Genomic DNA, 22,342 nt, shown 5'->3' with positions numbered 1-22,342 from the left:
TTGAGATTGTTTATCCATTTAAGGGTTTAAAATAGTATTATAGTTAACATCTACCAAAGGGTTGTTTTATGTGTACATGTGGTAGTTTCTCTAGTGTAGATTCCTATAAAAAGAACTACTGGATCACAGAAGTGCATAGTATCACTTTTATTTTTTATTTTAATTTTATTTTTTTGGTTTTTGGAGACAAGGTCTTGCTATGTAGTTCAACTTGGCCTTGAATTCACTGTGTAGTCCAGGCCGGCCTCAGACTCGTGGAAATCCTCTGGCCTCAACCTCCTGAGTGCCAGGATTATAGGCATACACCACCATGCCCAGCTTGTCACTTTTAAAATCTATATTTTCAGCTAGGTGTGTAATCCCTGCAATTGGGAGGCTGAGGCATGAAAATCATAAATTTGAAACCAGGTTGGGCTACATAGTGAATTCAAGGCCAACCTGAACAACATGGTGAAACCCTGTGTCAAAGAAACCAAGCTAAACCAAAATAAACAAACAAAAGAACTCCATTTTTGTCCTTTTGTTTTAGAATTGCTTGAAATGGTATTTTTTATTTTTATTTTTTTCCCATTAAGTTTATTGGTACATTTTAGGTATAAAATACAGTTACATTCACCATTGGGATCTTGTACCATTACATGAGTATCTTGGTTCTTATTTTTTCCCCCTTCCCCTGCCCTCCCTTCACCCCCTCCAGCCTTCCCTATTTACAAAGACTTTGTTTCCATTTTTTTCCTTTTCTCATATTTTTTCTTTTCCCTTCTTTCCCTTCCCCTACCCCTCCCACTTCCACTACTCCTTTAGAACTTTTCTTCGTATTACACAATATCAATTATACATTTTTCAAATTATAATATCAAGATTTAGGAGACATTACCACAGATTTTACAGAATTTAAAAGGATATAGAAAGTATATTACAAAAATCTGTTTCGAAATAAATTTAACAACTTCCAAGAAGTACCTTGGAAAACAAATTAATGAAACTAACTCTGGAGGAAATATAAAATTTGAATAGCACCTATTAAAGAAAGTATATTCCTAGCTTGAAAACCTACCTATATGACAACAACAGGCTCGTATACATTTTAACTGATAAATTACATCAAACATTTAAAGCAGAAAAAAGAAGGAACACTTCTCCCCTCATTTTAGGAAATCAACATTGTGCTAATACTAAAACTGGATGAAGATAATAGGAGAAAAAAGTATGAACATAGATAGAAATTTATTTAACAAAACAAACTACTAGAAGTCAGATCTGGCAGTATGTAGAAAGTGGTTTTATTTTAGGGATGGCAGTGTTGGTTCAGCATTGGAAAATCCACCCCCCAAAGTCATCATTTTAACAGTGGAAAAGAAAAAGCCATATGATACTGTCACAGTTGGAGAAAAAGTATTGGACTAAATTCTACAGCTATTCATGGTAAAAGCTATCAGGAGACTAGAAGTAGAACAGAACCTTCTCAACAGATCAAAGACATGTACTCCATACTTCCAGCAAAAATGCCATATATGAATGGAGAAGATATAATGCTTTCTCTCTAAGGTGCGGAACAAGGGCAGATATGCCTACCCTTCATCTGTCCATTAAACTTTGAAACATAGGCCTAAACCAAAATAGTCTAGCAATAAAATGACACAGGATAGGATTGGCAAGGTAGAAGTAAAATCTTTATATGTAGATGAAATGACCATCTATAGAGAAAATACTAAGACACCTCTAGGAGCCCCTAGAACTTGTATTTGAATTTAGCAGGATTAGAAAACACAAGGTATATATAAAAATTCAGGTCTATGTATATTTGCTATAAATGAAGAATTGGATATTGAAATTTAAAAGTTATGTAGGAGTACAAAGGACCCAGAAAAGTAAAAAGAAAAAGAAAAAAAAACAGTGTTGGAAGATGTTTAGTACCTAATTTTAAGACTTCCTCTAAAGCTACAGTAATCAAGGCAGTTTTGTTGTAAGGAAAGACGCATAGATCATTGGAATAAAACAGAGAATCTAGAAATAGAACCACACATATATGCTCCACTAAGTTTTGAAAGATTATTTAACATTAACATTTTATAGAATATAAACTCAATTCAAGAGCCGAGGAAAAGATAGTCTTTTCAGCAAATGGCACTAGAACACCTGGTATCTGTATATAAAAATTAACCTCAACCCTTTATTTCCATACGTAAAAATAACTTGAAAGGATCTATGAACCTAAACATGAAAGACTAAAACTATAAAACTTTAAGAAGAAATTATAAGGGAAAATGTTTATGAATTTAGGGTAGGCAAGAACTTCTTAGGATACAAAAAACATGATGTATAAAAGAAAAAAATTGATAAATAAACTTTAGAACTTTAAATGACATCGTTAAAATGAAAAGTAGTCCTTAAACAGATGATATTTACAATGCATATAACCTATGACCAGAATATATAAAGAACTCTTACAGCTCATTAATAGACAATCCAATTAAAAAGTAGACACAAGAAGATGATAAATAGCCATCTATTTTCCTTATGCAAGGAAAGGCATGCAACACTAGAATCAGAAAAATACCAATCAGTACAATAACAAGATTGAATTATACACTCATTAGGGAGATGAAGTTAAAAGTTCTTAAAGCCTTGTCATGACTTTTTCTTTTTGTTGGATTCTCCTGCTTTGCATTTAATTTGTCATGCCCAATGGATTCATTGTGCTGGGCTTCCTGGGGTTGTGATCCTCATTGTCTTTTCCTAGGATATTGTCTAAAATTTTTTGGAGTGCCGGTTTGGTATTCATGAAGTTCCTAAAGTACTCTTTATCTTATTTCTCCATCAATTTTGAAAGATAGTTTTGGAGGGTACATCAGTCTGAGTTGGAGGCTGTTTTCCTTTAGGGCTTGAAATATATCACTCCAAGCTCTTCTTGCCTTGAGGGTTTGTGTTGAGAAATCTGCTGTGATTCTGATGGGCTTTCCTTTGTATGTGATTTGTTTCTTTTCTCTAATTGCTTGTAGAAGTTTGTTCTTCTTTTGGGTTTCTGGAATCTTAACTATTATGTGCCTATGTGTAGATTTTTTTTCGATCAAGGCTAGTTGGAGTGCTATATGCCTCCCTTATCTGTATGTCAAGTTCTTTTCTCCTCCTTGGGAAATTTTCTGCCATCACTTCTGTGAACAGTTTTTTTTATGTCATCTGTACTCTCTGTTGCACCCAGTGAGAAAGAACCAACCAGAGACCAATATTAAATCCACACAGGAGTTTATTACCGGCCAGGACCCAAGCCAAGCATCGGACTGGGGGAGATTAACGTATTTTATACACCTCTGAGGCCAGCAGTTTCTAGGCCCCCCTGTGGGATAGAACTAGCAAAGCAAGCAAAAGGTACAGAAGCGGAACATCCTGTCCTTAGAACATTTGTAAAACAATAGTTGATTAATTGTTGTTTCTAAGACACTCTCTAAGGGGAGGAGGTTTCTAAGCTTCCTCCTTTTGAGTTCATCTAAAGGGCAGGCAGGTGGGTCGTTCAGCAGCAATATGGAGTCTGTCTTGCTAACTAGGGTCCTTCACTGTCTCCTGTTTCTTCATTGACTCCAATCAGTCTTATGTTATTCTTATTTGCATCATTTAGCAGCTGGTGGATTGATTTCTTGTGGTCCCTTACAATTTTAAAGCAATTTTTCTTTTCCTGGTCACTATTTGCAATCTTATCTTCTATATCTGAAATTCTGTCCTCACATTGGTTCATTCTGCTACATAGACTTTCAATTGAGTTTTTAATCTCCTGGAAATCTGTTTGTATCTGTTTTATGGATTCCATTTGTTTCCTATGTTTGGATTCCATCATGTTCCTCAACTCCTCTATTTTTGTATCTGTGTCCTCTCTAGATTTATTAATCATGTCTTGCACTATGGGCACAGTCTCTGCTGTTATCTGAGAAATAATTTCTCATTTCATTTTTTCCAGATCCTCTTTTGTTGCCAGTTCAGGGAGTCCAGGTGGTTGAGTATCAGATTATTCCATCTCGTTTCCCTTTGGGGTTGCTGTAGGTGATATGGAAGTCTGTTTTTGAGGCTTGTTTGTCTTCTCATTTCCACGGTGGGGGTGGGGGTGCAGTAGTGCTACTGGTGCCCATGCGGCTCACCTCCTCTGCCCTGGCAGCGGTGGAATGGTGGCCAGGGAGCCTCCTCCTGGGCGCTGGGTTTGGCTCACCTCCTCTGCCCTGGGAGTGGTGGAATGGTGGCTGGAGAGCTTCCTCCTGGGTGCTGGGATTGGCTCACTTCCTCTGCCCTTGGAGTGGTGGAATGGTGGCTGGGGAGCCTCCTCCTGGACACTGGGGTTGGCTCACCTCCTCTGCCCTGGGAGTGGTGGAATGTCAGCCGGGGAGCCTCCTCCTGGGTTCTGGGATTGGCTCACCTCCTCTGCCCTGCGAGCGTTGGACCATTTTTGTCCTTTTGATAGCAGTATGAGAATTTCCACTCATGTGTCAGCCCTAGATATTGTGTAGACTTAAATGTTGATCCTGGAAGCATGAAATGGTATTTCATTGTTCTTTAAATGTTCTTTGTAATAATTTATGGTTATTAGTGAAGTTGAGTATTTGTATTTATTGGCCTCTTAGGCTTCCTCTTTTATAAATTGCCTGTTCATTTTTCTACTAGGTTATTATTCTTGTTCTTATTGGTTTGTAGAGTTCTTCATATAACCTGAATTCTAATCTTGTCTGATATATGTTTCATTATTTTTACATGCACTTGTGTGTGTTACTTAGTACATATATTTTAATTTTGCATGGTGTTTGTTTTGTAAAATTTTGAAAAAAGTTTGTTTTTGAAAAATTTTATTTATTGATTGATGGAGAAAAAGTCTTGCTGTGTAGTGTAGGCTGGCCTTGAACTTGCTTTATAGGCTGAGCTCGAATTCACAGTGTTTCTGCCTCAGCCTCCCATGTGCTGGGATTACAAGTGCCACCATGCCTGGCTCAGAATTTTGAAATTTTTAATGTCAGACTTATTAATTCTTTCCTTTATTGTTTGTGGTTTTTAAAAAACCCTCTTTGGTGCTTTTCAAAATAAATTCTTCCTTCCTACACAATAATAAAGACATTCTCTGGTGTTCTAAAAATTCTTATTTTCCACATGTGGTCTTCATGCCCTCTGGATTTAATTTTTATTTGAGATTAGGTAAGGATCCAATTTTATATTCAATATGGATGGCTAATTGGTTTGCACCATGTATTTCAAGAGTGTTCTTACTGCACTGATTTGTGAGTCACCTTCATCTTTTATTTGTAAGTGTGAGGGATTGTTTGGGGCTCTGTTCTTTTTACTGGTGTAAATTGCTTGTCTATTCCTATGCCAATACTACATTTTGTTTGAGATATCTTTTTTTTGGGTACCAAACGGAGGACCTTGTGCTTGTGAGGCAGGTGCTGCACCACTGAGCTGAATCCCGGGCCCATTTTTGGGATATCTTGACACCTGCTAGGATTAGTGTGCCTGACCTGTCTCTTCATTGTATTCAGTTGGCTATTCTTGGCCTTGTTCTCTTCTGTGTCACTATAAGATTAGTCTATAAAATTTTGTGAAACTGCTCCTTTGCCCTGAAATTTTGATTGGCATGGCATTGACCTCAAAGATTAATTTGGGAGAGAAATGCCTAAATTGAGTCTTTCCCAGTCATGAACGTATTATTTTTGTGTTTATTTAGGTCTTATACTTTTCATGTCCCTTAATTCAGTTTAATAATTTTCCCCATAAAACCATTATATATATTTTGTTTGACTAATGACTAGGTATCTTTTTTTGGAAGTGCTGAGAATTAAAGCAGGATCTTGAACATGCTAGATAAGTGCTCTACCTCAGAGATATAGCCCCAGTCTTAGGTATCTTTTCTTTTTTTAACATTATAAATAGATATTTAAAAATTAATACTCTGTTTTGTTTTGTAGGCATGTAGGAATACTTGAAAAAAACCCCATATTTCTCAGTTGGGTGTGGTGACACATGCCTGTAATACCAGCACAAGGAGGCTGAGGTCAGAGGATCTCAAGTTCAAGCCCAGTCTGGATAACTTAGTGACTTAACAAGAACCAGTTCTGGGGCTGGGGATTTAGCTCAGTGGTTTTGCCGCCTGCTGCATAAGCGCAAGGACCTGAGTTCGATCCCCGGTACCAAAAAAAAAACAAGAACCAGTTCTCAAAAAATGGAAAAGGGAGCCAGGGATTTTTTAGCTCAGTGGTTCTGGTGCCTGCCTCACAAGCACAAGTTCCCAAGTTCAATCCCCGGTACCAAAAAAAAAAAAAGAAAAGAAAAAGGGCAAGGGAGGAGGCTCAGTGTGAAGGTCCTGGGTTCAGTCTCCAATATCACCAAGAAAAAAATCTTTTTTTTCCTCTTAGGAAAAGCTGCTTTGTTTATTGTCTTAATTTGAATACATTGTGGACTTCTTTTTTTTTTTTTTGGTACTGGGGATCGAACTTGAGACTTTGCATTTGTGAGGCAGGCGGTGGAACCACTGAGCTAAATCCCCGGTTCATGTGGACTTCTTGAATTTTCTATGTAAACAATTATATTGTCCATGAATAAGCTATTTTGCCTTCCTTTTCAATCCTTATAGTCTGTGTCTCATACCACCACTCCCCTCCCGTTTTGTGGCTCTTGGCTTAAAGTTTGCAAAGTTTTTTTGTAAAGAGAGAGTAAAGGCTTTTTAGGCCAAAGGTTCTCTGTTACAACTACTCAGGCCCCCATTATAGTACAAGAGTAGTCAGAGATAATATAGATATCAGCATTAGGAGGGAATGTGTTCCAACAAAACTTGTGGACACTAAAATTAAAAAAAGTTTTACTTTTATTAGTATATATTTGCAGAACATAATGATTTCATTTGTCATGGGGAATTGGTACATATACATTATGTATCTTAATTCTTTTTACATTTCCTTTTCACCCTCTTTTTCCCCCTCCATAGCCTGGCAATGCAGCATCTGCCTAGCAACTGTGAGGCACTGGGTTCAGTCTCTTAATACCAAAAAAGCAAAAAGAAAAAATACTTAAATTTCGTGGGTTTTTGGTACTGGGGATCAAACTTGGGACCTTGCAGTTGCAAGGCAGGCGGCGGAACCACTGAACTAAATCCCTGGCCCTAACTTTGTATAATTTTTTATGTTACAAAATAGTTTTCTTCTTTTGATTTATTACATTATTTTAAAATGCAAACACCATTCTTAACTCATAAAAAACAGACAGTGGCAGGATTTGGTACAGGGGCAGTAGTTTGCCAGCCCCTTATCTAAAGCATGCATCTCTCTCAGATTTTTTTTTTCTCTCAGTAGATTTTAAACTGTTGTTTCTTTAGTGATGTTAGATTCATTCAGACTTTTTTTTGTCATGTAAATTATATATTGGAATAGTATCCATTTGTTAGCATAAAAGTCTTCATGGTGTTTCCTTATAATTTAAAATCTAGGCCAAGCATAGGTCCTCATCTCTTGGATGAACATTTCAGACCCCATCTGATAGCAAAACCTCTCTGTGGTACCTCTAGTCATGCCCCTTTTTTTCATTGCTAGAATTATTTGTACTTTCCCTCCTCCTTTTCAAAAACAGCCTTTTCCTGAAGCTTGTTTAAATTGATTTTTGCAAAGTAAGAGCTATTTGTTTGTAGATCTATTGTTTCTTTGCTAGCTCATTAATTGCCACTCTGATGTTTATTGTCTTTTTACTTTCTTTGGATTTAATATGTATTGTTTCTAACTTACTGAATAGAATGCTCATTTCAGTATTCACTTCTAATATATGTACTGAAGATTATGTTTTTTCTGAATACTGTATATTTTTAGCTCCATCCCAGAAATTTTGATATTTAATGTTTGCTATTTTTATGTAATTGATTACTACTTTTATTGAATCATTTTTAGAGGATCTGAACTGTATTATATCCAGTCTTAGGTATTTGTTGAGACTTGCTTTTCATCTAGTTTTGGCAAAAATCCCATAGATGCCCGAAAAGAATACATATTTACTAATAGTTGGGGATAATAATAGCCATAGGATCTCATATCCATGTGTCACTAGATAGGGCTCTTGGGGGTTCTTTTCAGGTTCTTGGTATCCTGAACTAAGAATTAGAAAACACAATGGAAAAAAGACACGGAAAAGACAACAAGGGTATAGATTTATTGAAGGCAGAAAAAAGTATACTCTACAAGGCTCCCAGCCAGCAGTGCTAAGGATAAGGGAGATGGGGCCTTTAGTATCCAAAATACCTGGATTGACCCCCACCTCATGGGACAGTTGTCCTGTCAAAAACTCACTTGGCCTCATGTCTGATATAAATTGTCCTATGGAAAAATTTGCTTGTCCTCTCTCCAGATATAAATGAGGGATAAGAAACAGTGTCTTTTGATGGGCCATGCCCATATGTAAATGAAAAATTGGGAATATCTTCTTCTGATTGTTCCAGTAAATAGCACCAAATTCAAATGAAAGATTGAGAAAAATCACTTTCTTTTGGTTCCGTGTACAGTGTTCAGGAGCTGTAAGCCTGAAGTCGTTTTGGGTCTGGTGTTCTATGCATGTCTTCTCTTTTTAGGAAACCTTTGTGCAACTGGTTAGCTGTGGGTTTTTGTGACTTCTGACACATTCTGACTAGTTAGTTGTCTGGTTTGCCCCAGCCTTCATTTCCTACCTTATGTACATATATCTTGTCTTAGTGCTGTTCACATCCTTTCTGATGCTAATATTTTGTCTGAGGGAGATTCCCTCAGCCCTAATGGGATCTGTCAGCTTCTAATTTATAATTATTTGCTGTATATATTTAACTCATTCCTACATTGGAATCTGAGCTTCGTAAAAATCAAGGACCATGTGCCTAGTAAAAGAAGGTGTTCAGTAAATACTCATTTAGCAAAGGAATGGCTAACTAAATGAGTGAAGAAGTTACTAGGGGCATATAGCACTATCTTTTTCTGGGAGCTGGTAGAATATGGCTAGATGTGCTAGAAAGAAGTCAGCTCTGCAAGCCCAGGAGGAGGCTGCTATCAGAGTCAGCCTAGAGTAACTGTCACCCTAGACTGGGTGGGTCATTTTTCCCTCTCAGAATTATGGAATCAGTAACACCAATTGAGCTCTGATTGAGCTGGGAAAGAGGCTTTTATTCTTGGCCATAAATAAGAGATAAAACTTGCAAATCAACTTCTCAACCATTAGGGAGATTATAGATAAAAGGGTAAAAGAAATGAGAGGGGAGGAATAGTCATGTCTTTTCCAGCAATTTGGGAGCCACCATTTTCTGCTCCTTTTATGGTTCTTTTTGGTGGATGTGGTGGCAGTTGTCAACTGTTGTGGTATTGGGGAGTGTGTCATTTAGCATGCAGATGGAATTAAAATGAAGTTGGAGATTGTGTGTTGGTCACTCTGGCAACCATCTTAGGTCTCAGTTAGCCCACCTGAGGAGGAACTTCTGGCTTACAGGCATCCTTTCCCCAAAGATTAACAAGTTTAGGGCAAGGGAGAAATTAAGTTAGGTCAGGGAGACAGTACAAGATTCAGGGATGGAATCTGAGGAAGCCCCCCAAAGAGGAGATAGAGACCTCAGCTCACTCTGAAGAGTAGGTTCACTGACTCTTGTCACAGAAAAGCAATTCAGGATGTGTCAGTGTGAGGTAGAAAGTAAGAAAAAAATTGGGCACTTAAGCTTGAGCTGAAAGGGCATAGCTCTGATGAAGAGGATCAGACTGGCCCAGTAACAAAAGAAAAAGACCAGATTTTATAGATTTCCTTGGATGGGCTAGAGTATGGTTGAACATCATCTCAGTTCTGGTTTGCAAGATGACTATGGGAGAAGTCCTCATCACTTGAAGGGGGGCTTTTAGTCTTTATAAGATGATTACTTCTACCTGGGATAACCTCAGTTTTGTGGAAACTGCTGGAATCCAAGGTGGCTATAGGTTTAGAGCAATGACTTGAGACTTCTGGGCATGTTAGGGTTAAAAGTAAGGGTTAGTTGAAAGTCCTGTAAATTTCTTACCTTGGTGTCCAGGTCTTGAAGTGGGATGAGATAGGTTATGTTAATTCAGGGCTAATCAACCTTGTTTTGTCAACTTTTAGACAGATACTTCTTAAATGATTAACAAGCCTGTGTGCAGAGCTGAGCAAGGATCTGACCCAAAGTTTTAAAGTAATAAAAGACAAAATGAAAGTTAAGCTTTGTTCCTTTTAGTTATCTATTTAGCATTTGTAGGCCCAAGTAGAGTCCTTCTTTTCTAGAAAAACAGCCTTAAGTCCCTAACTGCCTCAGAAGAGAAACAGAAATCACGCTTTAAGTAACAGGTTAAGGACCTAGGAGTTTTATTTGTCCTCTGTCTCTGTGATGGTCTCTGATTGCAGCAGAATAAGAAATCTTTTCTAGGAAACAGGTCTTTTGGAATAAAGTCAGGCAGGGGCCCAATAAACATTGCCTCCTCAGGTTAAAAGAATTGTTAGAGTCATGGTCTCCCTGGAGTCCTGCTATGACAGGGCTATGGTTGCTGGTCCCCTTTCAGCATCTCTTTCTGCCCACCATAGGTGCGAGTTCTCCAAAAGGAACTTACTGCGTCCTCCTCTGAAGACACACACCCCTATAAGGAAGAGCTAGAGACGGCCTTGGAGCAGTGTTTTTACTGTTTGTACAGCTTTCCCAGCAAGAAGAGCAAGGCCAGGTACCTGGAGGAGCACTCTGCCCAGCAGGTGAGGGTGCTGCCACTGGCCTAGGGAGGGGCAAGTCTAAGGAAGAGTGGGGCTCCAGGAAGATAGGAGCTCTTTTGAAGCATGTCGGATTTGTCACAGTTGCTTGGGATTTAGCTCAGTGGTTTCGCTGCCTGCTGCACAAGTGCAAGGATCCGAGTTCGATCTCTGGTACCAAAAAAAAAAAAAAAAAGAAAAGAAAGATTTGTCACACTTACTCCACAGTCAAAATACAAGTTGCAGTGGGAGAAAGCAAAAATATGGTCAGATGTCTGATTAAAGGACAGGAGTTTTCCTTGCAAAAAGATAGCTTCATTAATATTGACTTAATGATAAAAAATGTGGTACGAGAAATGTCCATCGGTTTATTTGCAATTTGGATAATATGAATAATTCCTTAGAGGTTTCTCTTTTTTGGTTGTTTTGGTTTTTGGAGCACTATTGGATGTATTATCTCATGGCTCCTCAATAGTATCAGTTATTCTCTGGTCTTAGGGATTCAGTCCCTAAAATGGAATCTCCTTAGGAAGAATCTCCACTGTGGCCACTGCCACTAGAGTTGCCTTGGCCCAAAATCACCACACAGTTTTCATCAATCAAAAACTGAGGGGCAGCTGAGGCATTGAGAAGGTTGGTGGCTGGCCCCAGGTCCCCATTCATAATTGATGACACACTCTTATTTTATTTTATTTTTCGCAGTTTTGTTTTTTTGGTGTTTTTTTTTTTGGTACTGGGGATCAAACTTGGGACCTTGCACTTTCGAGGCAGGCGCCAGAACCACTGAGCTAAATCCCTGGGTATTTTATTTTATTTTACTTTACTTTATTTTATTTTTGCTTTATTTTATTTTTACTTTATTTTTCGAGACAAGGTCTCATGTAGTTCAGGGTGGCCTTGAACTCACTGTGTAGCCCAGGCTGCCTTCGAATTCCTGGCGATCCTTTGTCTCATCTGGAGTGCTAGGATTACAGGCATGTGCCACCATGCCTGGCTGAACTCATCCTCTAGCTTAGCCATATGGTCTCAGAACACATCCCTCTGCTTCTACCATTTATCTTTATAAAGACTGGGTTTCTGCTTTTCAGACACTTTTGAGAATGACATTGGGCATGCAGATTATAAGAAGTGTAACAAGTACTTATTTTAGACTAGTACCATATATGGTGACCCCTATTTACATCCTCTTTACATTTCTATAGAGGAACTTTTTTGTCTTTATCCTGAATGTACTATGAATCTGTCCTCTTTTTTCAAGGTGGAGCTTATATGGGAAGATGCCCTGTTTATGTTTGAGTACTTTAAGCCCAAGACCCTTCCTGAATTTGACAGCTACAAGACCAGCACAGTGTCTGCTGATTTGGCCAACCTTCTGAAGAGAATTGCCACCATAGTGCCTCGCACAGAGAGGCCAGTACTGAGCCTGGACAAAGTCTCTGCCTACATCGAGGGAACCTCAACTGAGGTGGGCCTCAGTGGACTCAGAGGTGGGAGTTATGGGCCTGAGTAACATCCCTTCCTCACCAGCATGGCTGCATGTATGCTCTGGCTTCATTCCTTTTCTGCATCAGATGCTAGGGCCAGGAGAAGCCCAGCATCTGTCATGTGTTGATGTGACCAAGCAGTCCTGGGTTTACAGGTCTCTCAGGTCACACTTGAGTTCTTGACTCTACTCTTTATATTTACTCTCTCCCTTGCCAGGTGCCCTGCCTCCCAGAAGGGGCTGACTCTTCCCCTCCTGTGGTGAATGAACTCTACTACCTCCTGGCTGATTATCATTTCAAAAACAAGGAGCAGTCCAAGGCCATCAAGTTCTATATGCATGACATCTGCATCTGCCCCAACAGGTGGGAGTGGGGCCAGGCTGGCTGTCAACAAAGCTGGGGTAATTCTAGCTTAGCCAGCATTTCACTAGGCCAGTTTGGAGTTTTGCTGCCGATAGCAAGATTAAGGAAAAGAAATGAAAAGGTGGATTAGCACTGTGTAGTTATTAAAAAGCCAGATTCTCCATAAAAAAGAAGAGCAAAGGGAAAGATTTCTTTCCTAAAGACCCCAGAGGGAGGCATTGGGGTTGGAGAAGGTATGAAGTATGTCTTTGGGCTCTGGTGTCTGGGCCAAGGAAGTGCTGTCTGGCCTGATCCTGTTGGTTTTGTGCTACCTCCTTTCCTGGCTCCAGGCCCCAGTAAGTTGCCTGAGGTATACTATTGATGCTTCCACTGCAGACTTTTTCATTATATTTGCTTTTGTGAGGTTGGAGGGTAGTTATAGAAAAACCTAATTCAGAAGTTCTCTTTCCTTTCTGTAACCTAGTGCATCATTGGGCAGCTGTGTTTATCATGATTGTCTGAGATGTGATAAAAAAATACAATAAATGTTTAAATTTTAAAAATTATTACAGTAAAAGGCACATTGCCAGTAATCCTCCCTCAAAATTCTCCCCCTGACCTTGAACACACTTTTCCCATTGTTCTTGCTACTTTCTGAAGGAATTCTGGAAGTCTTCTTTTGTGAGTGTCTTTAGTTGTGCTGTTATGGATGCCTCAATGTCCTGAATCAATTTAAAATATTTACCTTTCATGGTCATATTCGTGGGGAAGCCAGATCTGGTAAATAAAGTTGATAAGGACACACTATAATGTTTTTATGACCCTGCTTTTCCTTTGGATGGCAGTTGGCAGCAACATTCACCATATTTTTTTTCTTAAATCACACCTTATAAAGTCAGCAAAGAGGACTTGCAGAGCTGCCTAAGACAGTGGCATGAGCAATAGTGTGTTTAAAGTGAAGGGGAGTATTTTGAGGGGAATTAATGACATTGTGTCTTTTATCATAATTTTTGAAATGTAAGTATTCATTGTATATTTTGATCATCCCATAGATGTAGGAAAACCCGTGTGTGACTTTTGCTCACTTTCCACGGAGCCATGCTCACCATTCTCTTAAAATGTAGTGATTGCCCTGAGCATCTATCTGGAGGAGCTCTGCTACACTTGTGAAGTCTGATACACTTGACTACAAGGCAATATCCAGGACTAGGGATATAATTGTGGTAGAGCACTTGCTTTACGTGCATTAAGCCCTGGGTTCAATTCCCAGTACTATTTTTAGGGCTTACCTAAGAGGTAATCCTTGGATCAAGGGCAAAATGAGTCCGCTCTCTGTGGCTGACCTGCATCTGAAGGTATAGCAGCTGTAGACATCCTTGGGAAGTACTCAGGGGCTAGCCCTGGTGGGGTTAGCTCATAATTACCCCTCACTCAGGAAGAAACCTTGTCAGGATCCACCTAGCCAAGGGTTCAGGGGCCTGGAATCTGCATGGAGAAGCTAATTTGTAAGACTTCTATAGCCTGTGGGGAAGATCACAGGCCCCCTTTTGCTCAGCCTGTGGGTTCCTCCAGAGAGCCATTTGCTTAGAACTCTGCTAGCCTCTCTGGGATTGCTGTGTGATGGTGTAGACCTGCACTCAGGCTGGCTGGGTGCGCTCTGGTTGACACACTTGGGCCATCTATTCTGCACTGTTGCTTCCCCATCTGTAAAGCGAGGGTGATAAAACCCATCTTCTGTAGAGCGGTGAGCACTTGTCATGGCTCCTCTTCACCTGACAGCTCCTCAGTCAATGGAGTGATGACCATGAAGGCCCAACTAGGTCTTCCTACAACCTGCATACCACCTGTTCAGAGAGTAGCAACCCATCAGGCACAGTCCATTGGGCAGCCCTGCTACAGAAGGAGGGTTTTTTTTAATGAAGACTGGCCTTAAGGCCAGGAAAGGACTTGTTGCTTGGTCCCAGGCCCCAGCCCTTGGCATCCCTTTTTCTTTCTTGCAGTACTGGGGTGAGAATTGAACCCAGAGACTTTGCACTGAGCTATGTCACTAGGCCTTTTAAAATTTTTTATTTTGGGACAGGGTCTTGCTGAGTTGCTAAGTTATCTAGGTGGGCTCGAACTTGTGATCCTCCTGTCTCAGACTCCCAGAGTGCTGGGATTACAGGCATGTGTTACTATGCCCAGCTCCTTGGTCTCCTTCATTCTTTCCCCTCTCCTTCATCCTGTCCCTTTCAGGCAGATGCCAGGGGTGACTTGGGCTCCATCTGGTCTTTTGGGCTAGCTAAAATGGAAGATTGGATACTTTTTTTTTTCTTGAAGGCTTCTGAGCCTGTTGGGTAGGAGTAAAGCCCCAGATAGGCATCTGGTTGAACAATGGTGTCTTGATTGTGGTGTTGGAGAAACAGAGTCTGTGGGGATGCTGGTTACAGTATTTTGTTTCCCTTGCATTGACCATTCCTTCTGCTTTTACTGAGCTGAAAGTGACCCAAATTTCCCAGGCATTTCATGAAACATTTGGAGATGGGGAAAATGAAGGCAGGCCCTGGTATAGCTCACCCCCACTACCAAGGAAACAACTTGAGCCCAATTCCAAAACCAGGTTTGCCCTGCACAAGTTAGAGCCTAGTGCATGGGCTCTAGATACTTCCTCCTCCCGAATTGTCATTGTTTCCTGCCCTCTGACCCCTCAACATCCCTGTAGGTCAGCACTCCTGGAATATGGGCTGTGTACTGCTCTGTCAGTACCAGGAGATAGATGTAGGTAGGATACATAAACATTTTTACTTGTCATGATGACATACTTCTGCTTTTGGTTACTTTGTTTTGGTGGCAGGAGATTGTAGTTTCCAGTTGGTTCTTATGCAGCCAGAGGGGTTACTGTCATGATGTTGCCCCTTTCCTCAAGGTGAGGGCAAACTGAGTTCTGAAGACATAATAGAAATGGAAAGGAACGCCCCACTGTGAATGTGGCCCTGGTGAAAGGGAGTTTGCCACCTACTCCTGTATCTTTCTTCCAGAGTAACATGAGTGGAGTCAAGGAAGACACAGTGGCCTTAGGTCTCCAGACCCCAGAGGAGGAAGGACTGCTCTTAGAGCCTCTCACATAAGAAGTGAAGCCTTTGTCTTTGCCATCCTCCTCTTGCTTCTGAGTTTTCGGTATCTTTCCTGCTCCTTTGTTCACACAGTGTTAGTCCTGCATGCTGGGGTACAGTGAAGGCTGAGCTTCACAGGGTTCCTCTGCCTTTACCACATACTGCAAACTCAAATAGTTCAGGAAGCCAGTTTACCAGTTTTACAGTCATGGTGTTTAACTTTAGCTGTGATGGACTAAGAATTGTTGGCACAAGGAAAGGTAGAACCTGCCCTTTTTTTTTTTTTTTTTTGATATTAAATTCTTTTATTGGTACATTGTAGGTATACAACACAATTACATTTCTCATTGGGAATTGTACCTTTACATAATGCATCTTGGTTCTTATTTTTTCCCCATTCCTAGCCCTCCCTTCACGCCCTCCACCCTTCCCTATTTACAAAGCCTTTATTTCCATTTTTTCCATTTCTCATCATTTTTTCCTTTCCCTTCTTTCCTTTCCCCTGCCCCTCCCACTACCCCTACCCCTTTGGACCTTTTCTTCCTATTTTGCATTATTGATTATTCATTCTAATCATTGGTACATTTTAGGTATACAATATAATGACATTCATCATTGGAAATTTGCACCTTTACATAGTCTCTCTTGGTTCTTATTTTTCACCCTTGCCCAGCCCTCCCTTCAACCCCTCCAGTCCTCCCTATTTACAAAGATTTTGTTCCTATTTTTCCATTTTCTCATATTAATCTCATTCCCTTCTATCCTTTCCCCAGCCCTCCCACTTCCTTCCCCTTTGCCCCTTTTCTTCCTATTTCACATTACCTATTATACATTTAGTCCTTATTTACACTTTCAGTTTCTCACGCTGGAGAAACTATTCAGTATTTACACATAGCACCTGCCCTTTTGATTGCTGCTTTTCCTCTTCTCTGTACTAGCAGGCAGAAAATTTCAGAACCCAGAAACCATCTTGGTCTTGACATATCTGTGACCACCCTCTCAGAGATTTCTATAGTCTCACCATCACTTTCTTTCAGGTGATGCTCAGCCATCATGTGGTGCCCTTGCTCTGTTTTACTGCTGGAAACTGAATTGGGAAGGTCACGGTCTCCTCAAAGTCCCAGAGGGAGAAGCTGGGTGGCTTGGGCCCTGGGACTCTTGGCTACCTGTGCTCTTGCTTAGTGAGTGTATTGATAGCAGTCTCTGCTTGCACAAGAGGAAGGAGAGTGACACTTGCTGAGTCTCTCAGTCACCTCGACTGGATCCCTGTTGTGATGCCTTGCAGAGTGCGCTATTCCTTTCCACCATAGCTGTTCTGTGGGTAACTCCCCAGTGTAGGGGAGCGGAGCTGAAGAACCCTTCTGTTAGAACAGCCATTGAGTGGCTGTGAGGTGCTGAGGAATATTTTATCTTTTAGCATCTTTCTAAGTCACTTTCTGTCACTGGACACAATACCTGACACCCATAGCTTCGAGGTTTATTTTGACCCATGATTTTTAGAGGATTCAGTCTGTAGTCATCTGGCTCCAAGGCAGGAAAGGCATGGAAGAAGGTCTGGCAGAGGAAAGCTACTCACATTATGGTGGCCTGGAAGCAGAGAGTGAAGGGAGGACCTGGGGAGGAGATATACCCTTCCAGATCGTGCTCCTAATGACCCAACGGTTCTGACCAGACCCCACCTCCTAAAAGCACTTTCAGCTCTGAATTCTTTGGTAGATTAATCCACTGATGAGTATAGCACCCTCACAATCCAGTCACCTTCTAAAATCCTAACCTCTGAACACATGAACCTTTCAGGGGACATTCTAGATCTAAACCATAACAGTACCCCATAGTTCTCTCGAGGTAGATCTTCTTAGATATATGTCATGGTGTAGGGACTGTGGCTCAGAGGCATGGCTGGTCCAGATCGCAGTCATGGCCTGATCTAGTGGCTGAGCTGGTTCTGAACCCTGTTGTAGGAACTGAGCTTCATAGCATTTGTCTGGCCGCCTGCCAGGCTGTTGTGTTTGCTGTGCTGTCAGGGCAATGGTATTTGTAGCTAGTTCTTTTGTTTCTGCCCCAGGTTTGATTCCTGGGCAGGCATGGCTCTGGCCCGAGCTAGCCGCATTCAAGACAAGCTGAACTCCAATGAGCTGAAGAGTGATGGACCCATATGGAAACATGCCATGCCTGTCCTGAACTGCTTTCGACGAGCCCTGGAAATCGACAGCTCTAACCTGTCCCTTTGGATTGAATATGGCACCATGTCTTATGCCTTACATTCTTTTGCTTCTCGCCAGTTGAAGCAGTGGAGAGCCGAGCTGCCTCCTGAGCTTGTGCAGCAGGTGAGGAGGAGTGTGCAGTGGGGTCTCGTCTGTCATCCTGTCCAGCTGGAGTGCTCTCAGGTCTATAAGATTCTGTCATATCTGTTCTTTGTTATGTCAATGCTGGGAGCTCATGGACGATTCTCCCTAGGAGGCTCAAGCTGTAACATGGTCAGTGATAACTTGGCCCTTCATCTCTGAACATCCAGTCCAGTGCAGGCAAGTTTAAGATCAGGCTATTGTGACCTGGTTGGGTCAGTAATCAGTTTTAGAGTAATTGAATAGTAGGGAGGAATGTTGGCTACCTGAAGTAGGTGTCTCTTCCCTATTCTCTCAAAGGAATGTAAGGTCCTTGTAAAATGCTTCACCTTGTGATGGAAATTTTCAAAGTCTGCCTTGGTAGGGGGCATCCATAGTGTGGGTGCTCAGACTGGCCTGATGTGTGTTTAGCAGAGCACCCTTAGCTCCTTGAGATGGAAACAAAGGAACCATACTGACATACTTTGGGAGTTTTTAGTAGTGCTAGGGATCATATCTAGGGCCTTGGAGATGGTAAGCATACACTGTACCACTAAGCTACATGCCTGGCCCCTGTACTGACATGTTTGAGCTAGCATAGCAGTAAGATGTAAAACCCAGAAAGGTCTCCCAGGAAATAAAGGTGCTGAAGCGTCTGCTGGTAAGATACAGAGCAGGGCCTCAAGTTTTACAGTAATCTACCTGTGTACATATTGCCTTAACAAGTTTGCCCCATGCTCCCTGGGTTCTTTCCACCTCTGGAGGGTCTGCTTCCAGCCTTGAAGTGTGTCACAGGGACCTAGTCCCCTGGCTGCCAGAGTTGTATCTGAACTGATCGGGATGGGCTATAGGACATGTGTTTGCTACTACTTAAACTACTGTATGCTGCAAAATGAGGCTGAACATTCCTTCTTCCAAGGAGTATTGTGCGAATTCAGTAGGGGTGTCTAGGTCAGCCATCTCAAGCACCCAGCTCCACAGCACCTACAGAGGGCGTGTACCTAGTACCCAGCTCCGTACCACTGGAGAAGGTGTTTACCCAGCACCCAACCCTACTGCACAAGTGCACACTAGAATGTGCACATTTCTTTGTTTTGGTTTTTTTGGTGTGGTTTTTTTTTTTGGTACCAGGGATCAAACTCAGGACCTTGTGCTTGTGAGGCAGGTGCTCTGCCACTGAGCTAAATCCCTGGCCCAGAATGTGCACATTTGAGGTAAAACAGAATTTCTTACCCTCTTCTCAGTACCCTTTAAGAACACAGAGCACTTGTGTAGGGCAGGTTCCTGAGGCCTCGCCAAGCCCCACTGACTTGGAGTCCACATTTACAGCAAGTACCTCCAGGCATCCTCTCACACTCAAAGCACGGAAGCAGCCAGGACAGAAGGTCAGGTTCTCAGAGGCTTTCCTACTTGGGCAGCCACTTCTGTATAGTCCCTGGCAGCTGTCAAGCACATATATTCCTTCATTCCAGAGCTTCCAGGGTAGGGGCTAGAGCAAGGACTGTTTGTGTGGGGCCACAAAAGCAGCTGCTCTGAGCCCCCAGGTCTCCAGCCTCTTCTCATTGTGAGTTTATAAAGTACATATTGGGTTGGAAGGTATGAAAATGATCCAAGTATGTTATGTACATATACAAATTGGCCAAAATGAAACCCATTAATGTGTGTAACCAGCATGTACTAATAAAAGATGTAGAAAGAAAGAAAGCAAGAAAGAAGAAAGCAAGCAAGAAAGAAAGAAAGAAAGGAAGAAAGAGCAATCATGTTAACTCCACTCTACGGCTACTAATTATGACCCATGTGGCTGTAGTAAGCACTTGTGCCTACAAAATGGAAGGAGCACAGGGCTGGGGCTGCAGACCAGTGGCAGCTCTTCCATGATAGTTTGAGAATGTCAAGCAGCCAAAGTGGACATTCTGGGATGAGCCTCTGTTGCAGGCAGTGAGCACATTGCTATGTCACCCTCTAACTGGTGTTAGTCAAGCAGAGCTAGAAAGGGTCAGTGCCAGCTCTGTGCTCTTTCTCCTTTGCAGGCAAGCATTTTCTTAAGCTCATAAAATGTTGGGTGCTGTAGGGGGAAGGTAGGAGAAAGGTCCCTGGAGTTGACAAGAGGTGACCTGAGTTTAAATCTAGCTCTGTGTCTTACTTGGTGTATGCTCTTGAGGAGTCCCTAAGCCTCTCCACACCTCATTGTCACCAGCTGTGAGACGGTGACAACGGTTCTGGGTCTCAGGGTTGTTGAGAGAAATAAAATTTGTGAATAAGTCAGCTGGCTTTATACAGGAGAAACCACGATCCCTGGGAAATTTCATGCTTTGCACCTAAGGCTGGTGATCTTGTTGCAGATGGAGGGTCGGCGTGACAGCATGCTGGAGACAGCAAGGCACTGTTTCACATCAGCAGCCCACTGTGAGGGTGATGGCGATGAGGAGGAGTGGCTTATCCACTACATGCTGGGCAAGGTGGCTGAGAAGCAGCAGCAGCCACCGGCTGTCTACCTGCTGCACTATAGGCAGGCCGGCCACTATCTGCATGAGGAAGCTGCCCGGTACCCCAAGAAGATCCACTACCACAATCCACCTGAGCTGGCCATGGAGGCCCTGGAGGTGACACCGTGCTGGCCCAGGGTGGGGAGGCAGGGCACAGGTCGGGTAGTCGCTCTGACTTCCTCAGGACAGGACTCAAGGTCCCAGTGACTCCCCAGAAAACCTACTGAAAACTTCTCTGTTCAGCAGCTTCGTGTGCAGTTGAATTAAAACAGCCTTTCTTGTTTTTTTCTAAGAGTACTTACCATCCTTTCTGGGAGAGTATTTTGTTCTTATGTCTTGGAAGCATATCGTCTTTCCTCAGTACACACAGATTCTACTAACCTGGACATCATGACTGCAGTGTACCATGTTTCAGTGCTGGGGCATTCACACCTATGGCCTGGCAGAGGACAGCCCCAGTCTATTCCTGGACTGCCCAGATTTGGGGTTTTCTCACTGCTGCTCAAAAAAACCCCCCCAAAACCCAACAGTTTTTTATTGCTGGGATTCTCTTTTATGATTTCTAGAACATTTCCTATGAATGCTCTCATTGTTTATAGCAGTCCTTAGGGGCAGGCTAGCGCATTTTATAGGCCCCCAAACCAAGGACGGGGTGGATACCCAGGCACACTTGGCTCTTCTCAGGACTCAAAGCTTCCTGAGGCCCTGAGCACACTAGCTTCACCCTTTCTGAGGGTACAAGCCTACATCCTATGAGTCCCACATCCCCAGCAAGCTTGTGGAGTTTAGGCAGAATCCACTGCTTCCTTATCCTTTTTTATACCTTACATATTTTTCCTGATTATAAAATTAACATGTTTTTAAAAAATTCAATTCAGAAGAGTATAAAATGTGAGAGTCCCTGTCATCTTAGTGTTCCCTACCCAAGTAATCCCTATAGCAGTTTCGATATGCTCCTATATGTGCAGATTTTTTTTTTTTCTGTTAATATGTAGACACTGTCAGGCATGGTGGCACGTGCCTATAATCCCAGCACTTGGGAGGCTGAGGCAGGAGGATCACTGCAATTTTGAGGCCAGACTGGGTTACATAATGAGTTCAAGAGCAGCGTGAACTGCATAGCAAGACTCTGTCTCAAAAAAAATAAAGGTATTAAGTAACATTTTCTTATGACTCTGGAGCTTGCCTTGTCATTGGACAAGATATAGTAGAAGGTGTATCCTAGTGCCCAGTGGCTGGGTTGGGCATGTTTATTTATCTGCACAGCACCCCCACACACTTTTTTTGGTACCGGGGATCGAACTCAGGACCTTGCACTTGTGAAGGAAGCGCGGTGCCACTGAGCTAAATGCCTGGCCCTGCATAGCCCCTTCTTGATGGGTATGGGTTTGGCTTCCTCTCCACTGCTTGGCGTGACAGGGCACAGGCAGTGCATGTGTCTGAAGGCCTACTGTTCAAAGGTGCTGGGTCATTTAACATTCTGTCCATTGCCCCTGAAAGGTTATAGTGATGGATAATTGTGTCTGTTTTCCTCTAACCATGCTAGGAACCTCTTTTCAATATTTGCCAATATTGTGCACAAAAAAAAGCCTTGATTTAAAAATTTGCCTTTTAAAAAATAAATCCTGCCAACCGGATTATAGTGGCCATTTTGGGGCCAGAATGTGGGGTCCACTGAGAGGTATGGAAGTACTGTTTCCTATCAGATGATGTGGTGTCAAGTCATTCCTTGTCACAGTTCTTTTGTGTCATTCACTTGGCACTGTGTACTTTGAAAGAACTCTGCTTTTCCTCCAAAGTATAATACTGAGGGGCCTAGAAGAGATGTGACATTTTAAGGTACTAGCAGGAGAGGAGAGGACTGCAACAGATCCCACTGAGCCTGTGGCTGACATGTGGCATCTCTGGGC

The 22,342-nt window shown here is 42.0% G+C and overlaps 1 protein-coding gene across 9 annotated transcripts in view; it reads left to right on the top strand.

Moving 5' to 3' along the window:
- The window catches only part of Cabin1 (calcineurin binding protein 1), a 146,777-nt gene that overhangs the window by 45,283 nt on the left and 79,152 nt on the right, over positions 1–22,342 (top strand). For all 9 annotated transcript variants that reach the window (XM_004843563.3, XM_004843565.3, XM_004843564.3 and 6 more), the window contains 5 exons: positions 10,549–10,710; positions 11,963–12,169; positions 12,406–12,551; positions 17,688–17,949; positions 20,289–20,549. In XM_004843563.3, the coding sequence (XP_004843620.2) occupies positions 10,549–10,710; positions 11,963–12,169; positions 12,406–12,551; positions 17,688–17,949; positions 20,289–20,549 (1,038 nt within the window). The remainder of the gene's footprint in view (positions 1–10,548; positions 10,711–11,962; positions 12,170–12,405; positions 12,552–17,687; positions 17,950–20,288; positions 20,550–22,342) is intronic.

Source organism: Heterocephalus glaber, unplaced genomic scaffold (assembly GCF_053883595.1).
Source record: "Heterocephalus glaber isolate CG9 unplaced genomic scaffold, H.glaber_assembly_v1.0 deba00001687, whole genome shotgun sequence".
Classification (NCBI taxonomy): domain Eukaryota; kingdom Metazoa; phylum Chordata; class Mammalia; order Rodentia; family Bathyergidae; genus Heterocephalus; species Heterocephalus glaber.
Note: the sequence above shows the minus strand (reverse complement) of the source record. Positions and strands in the feature narration are given on the sequence as shown.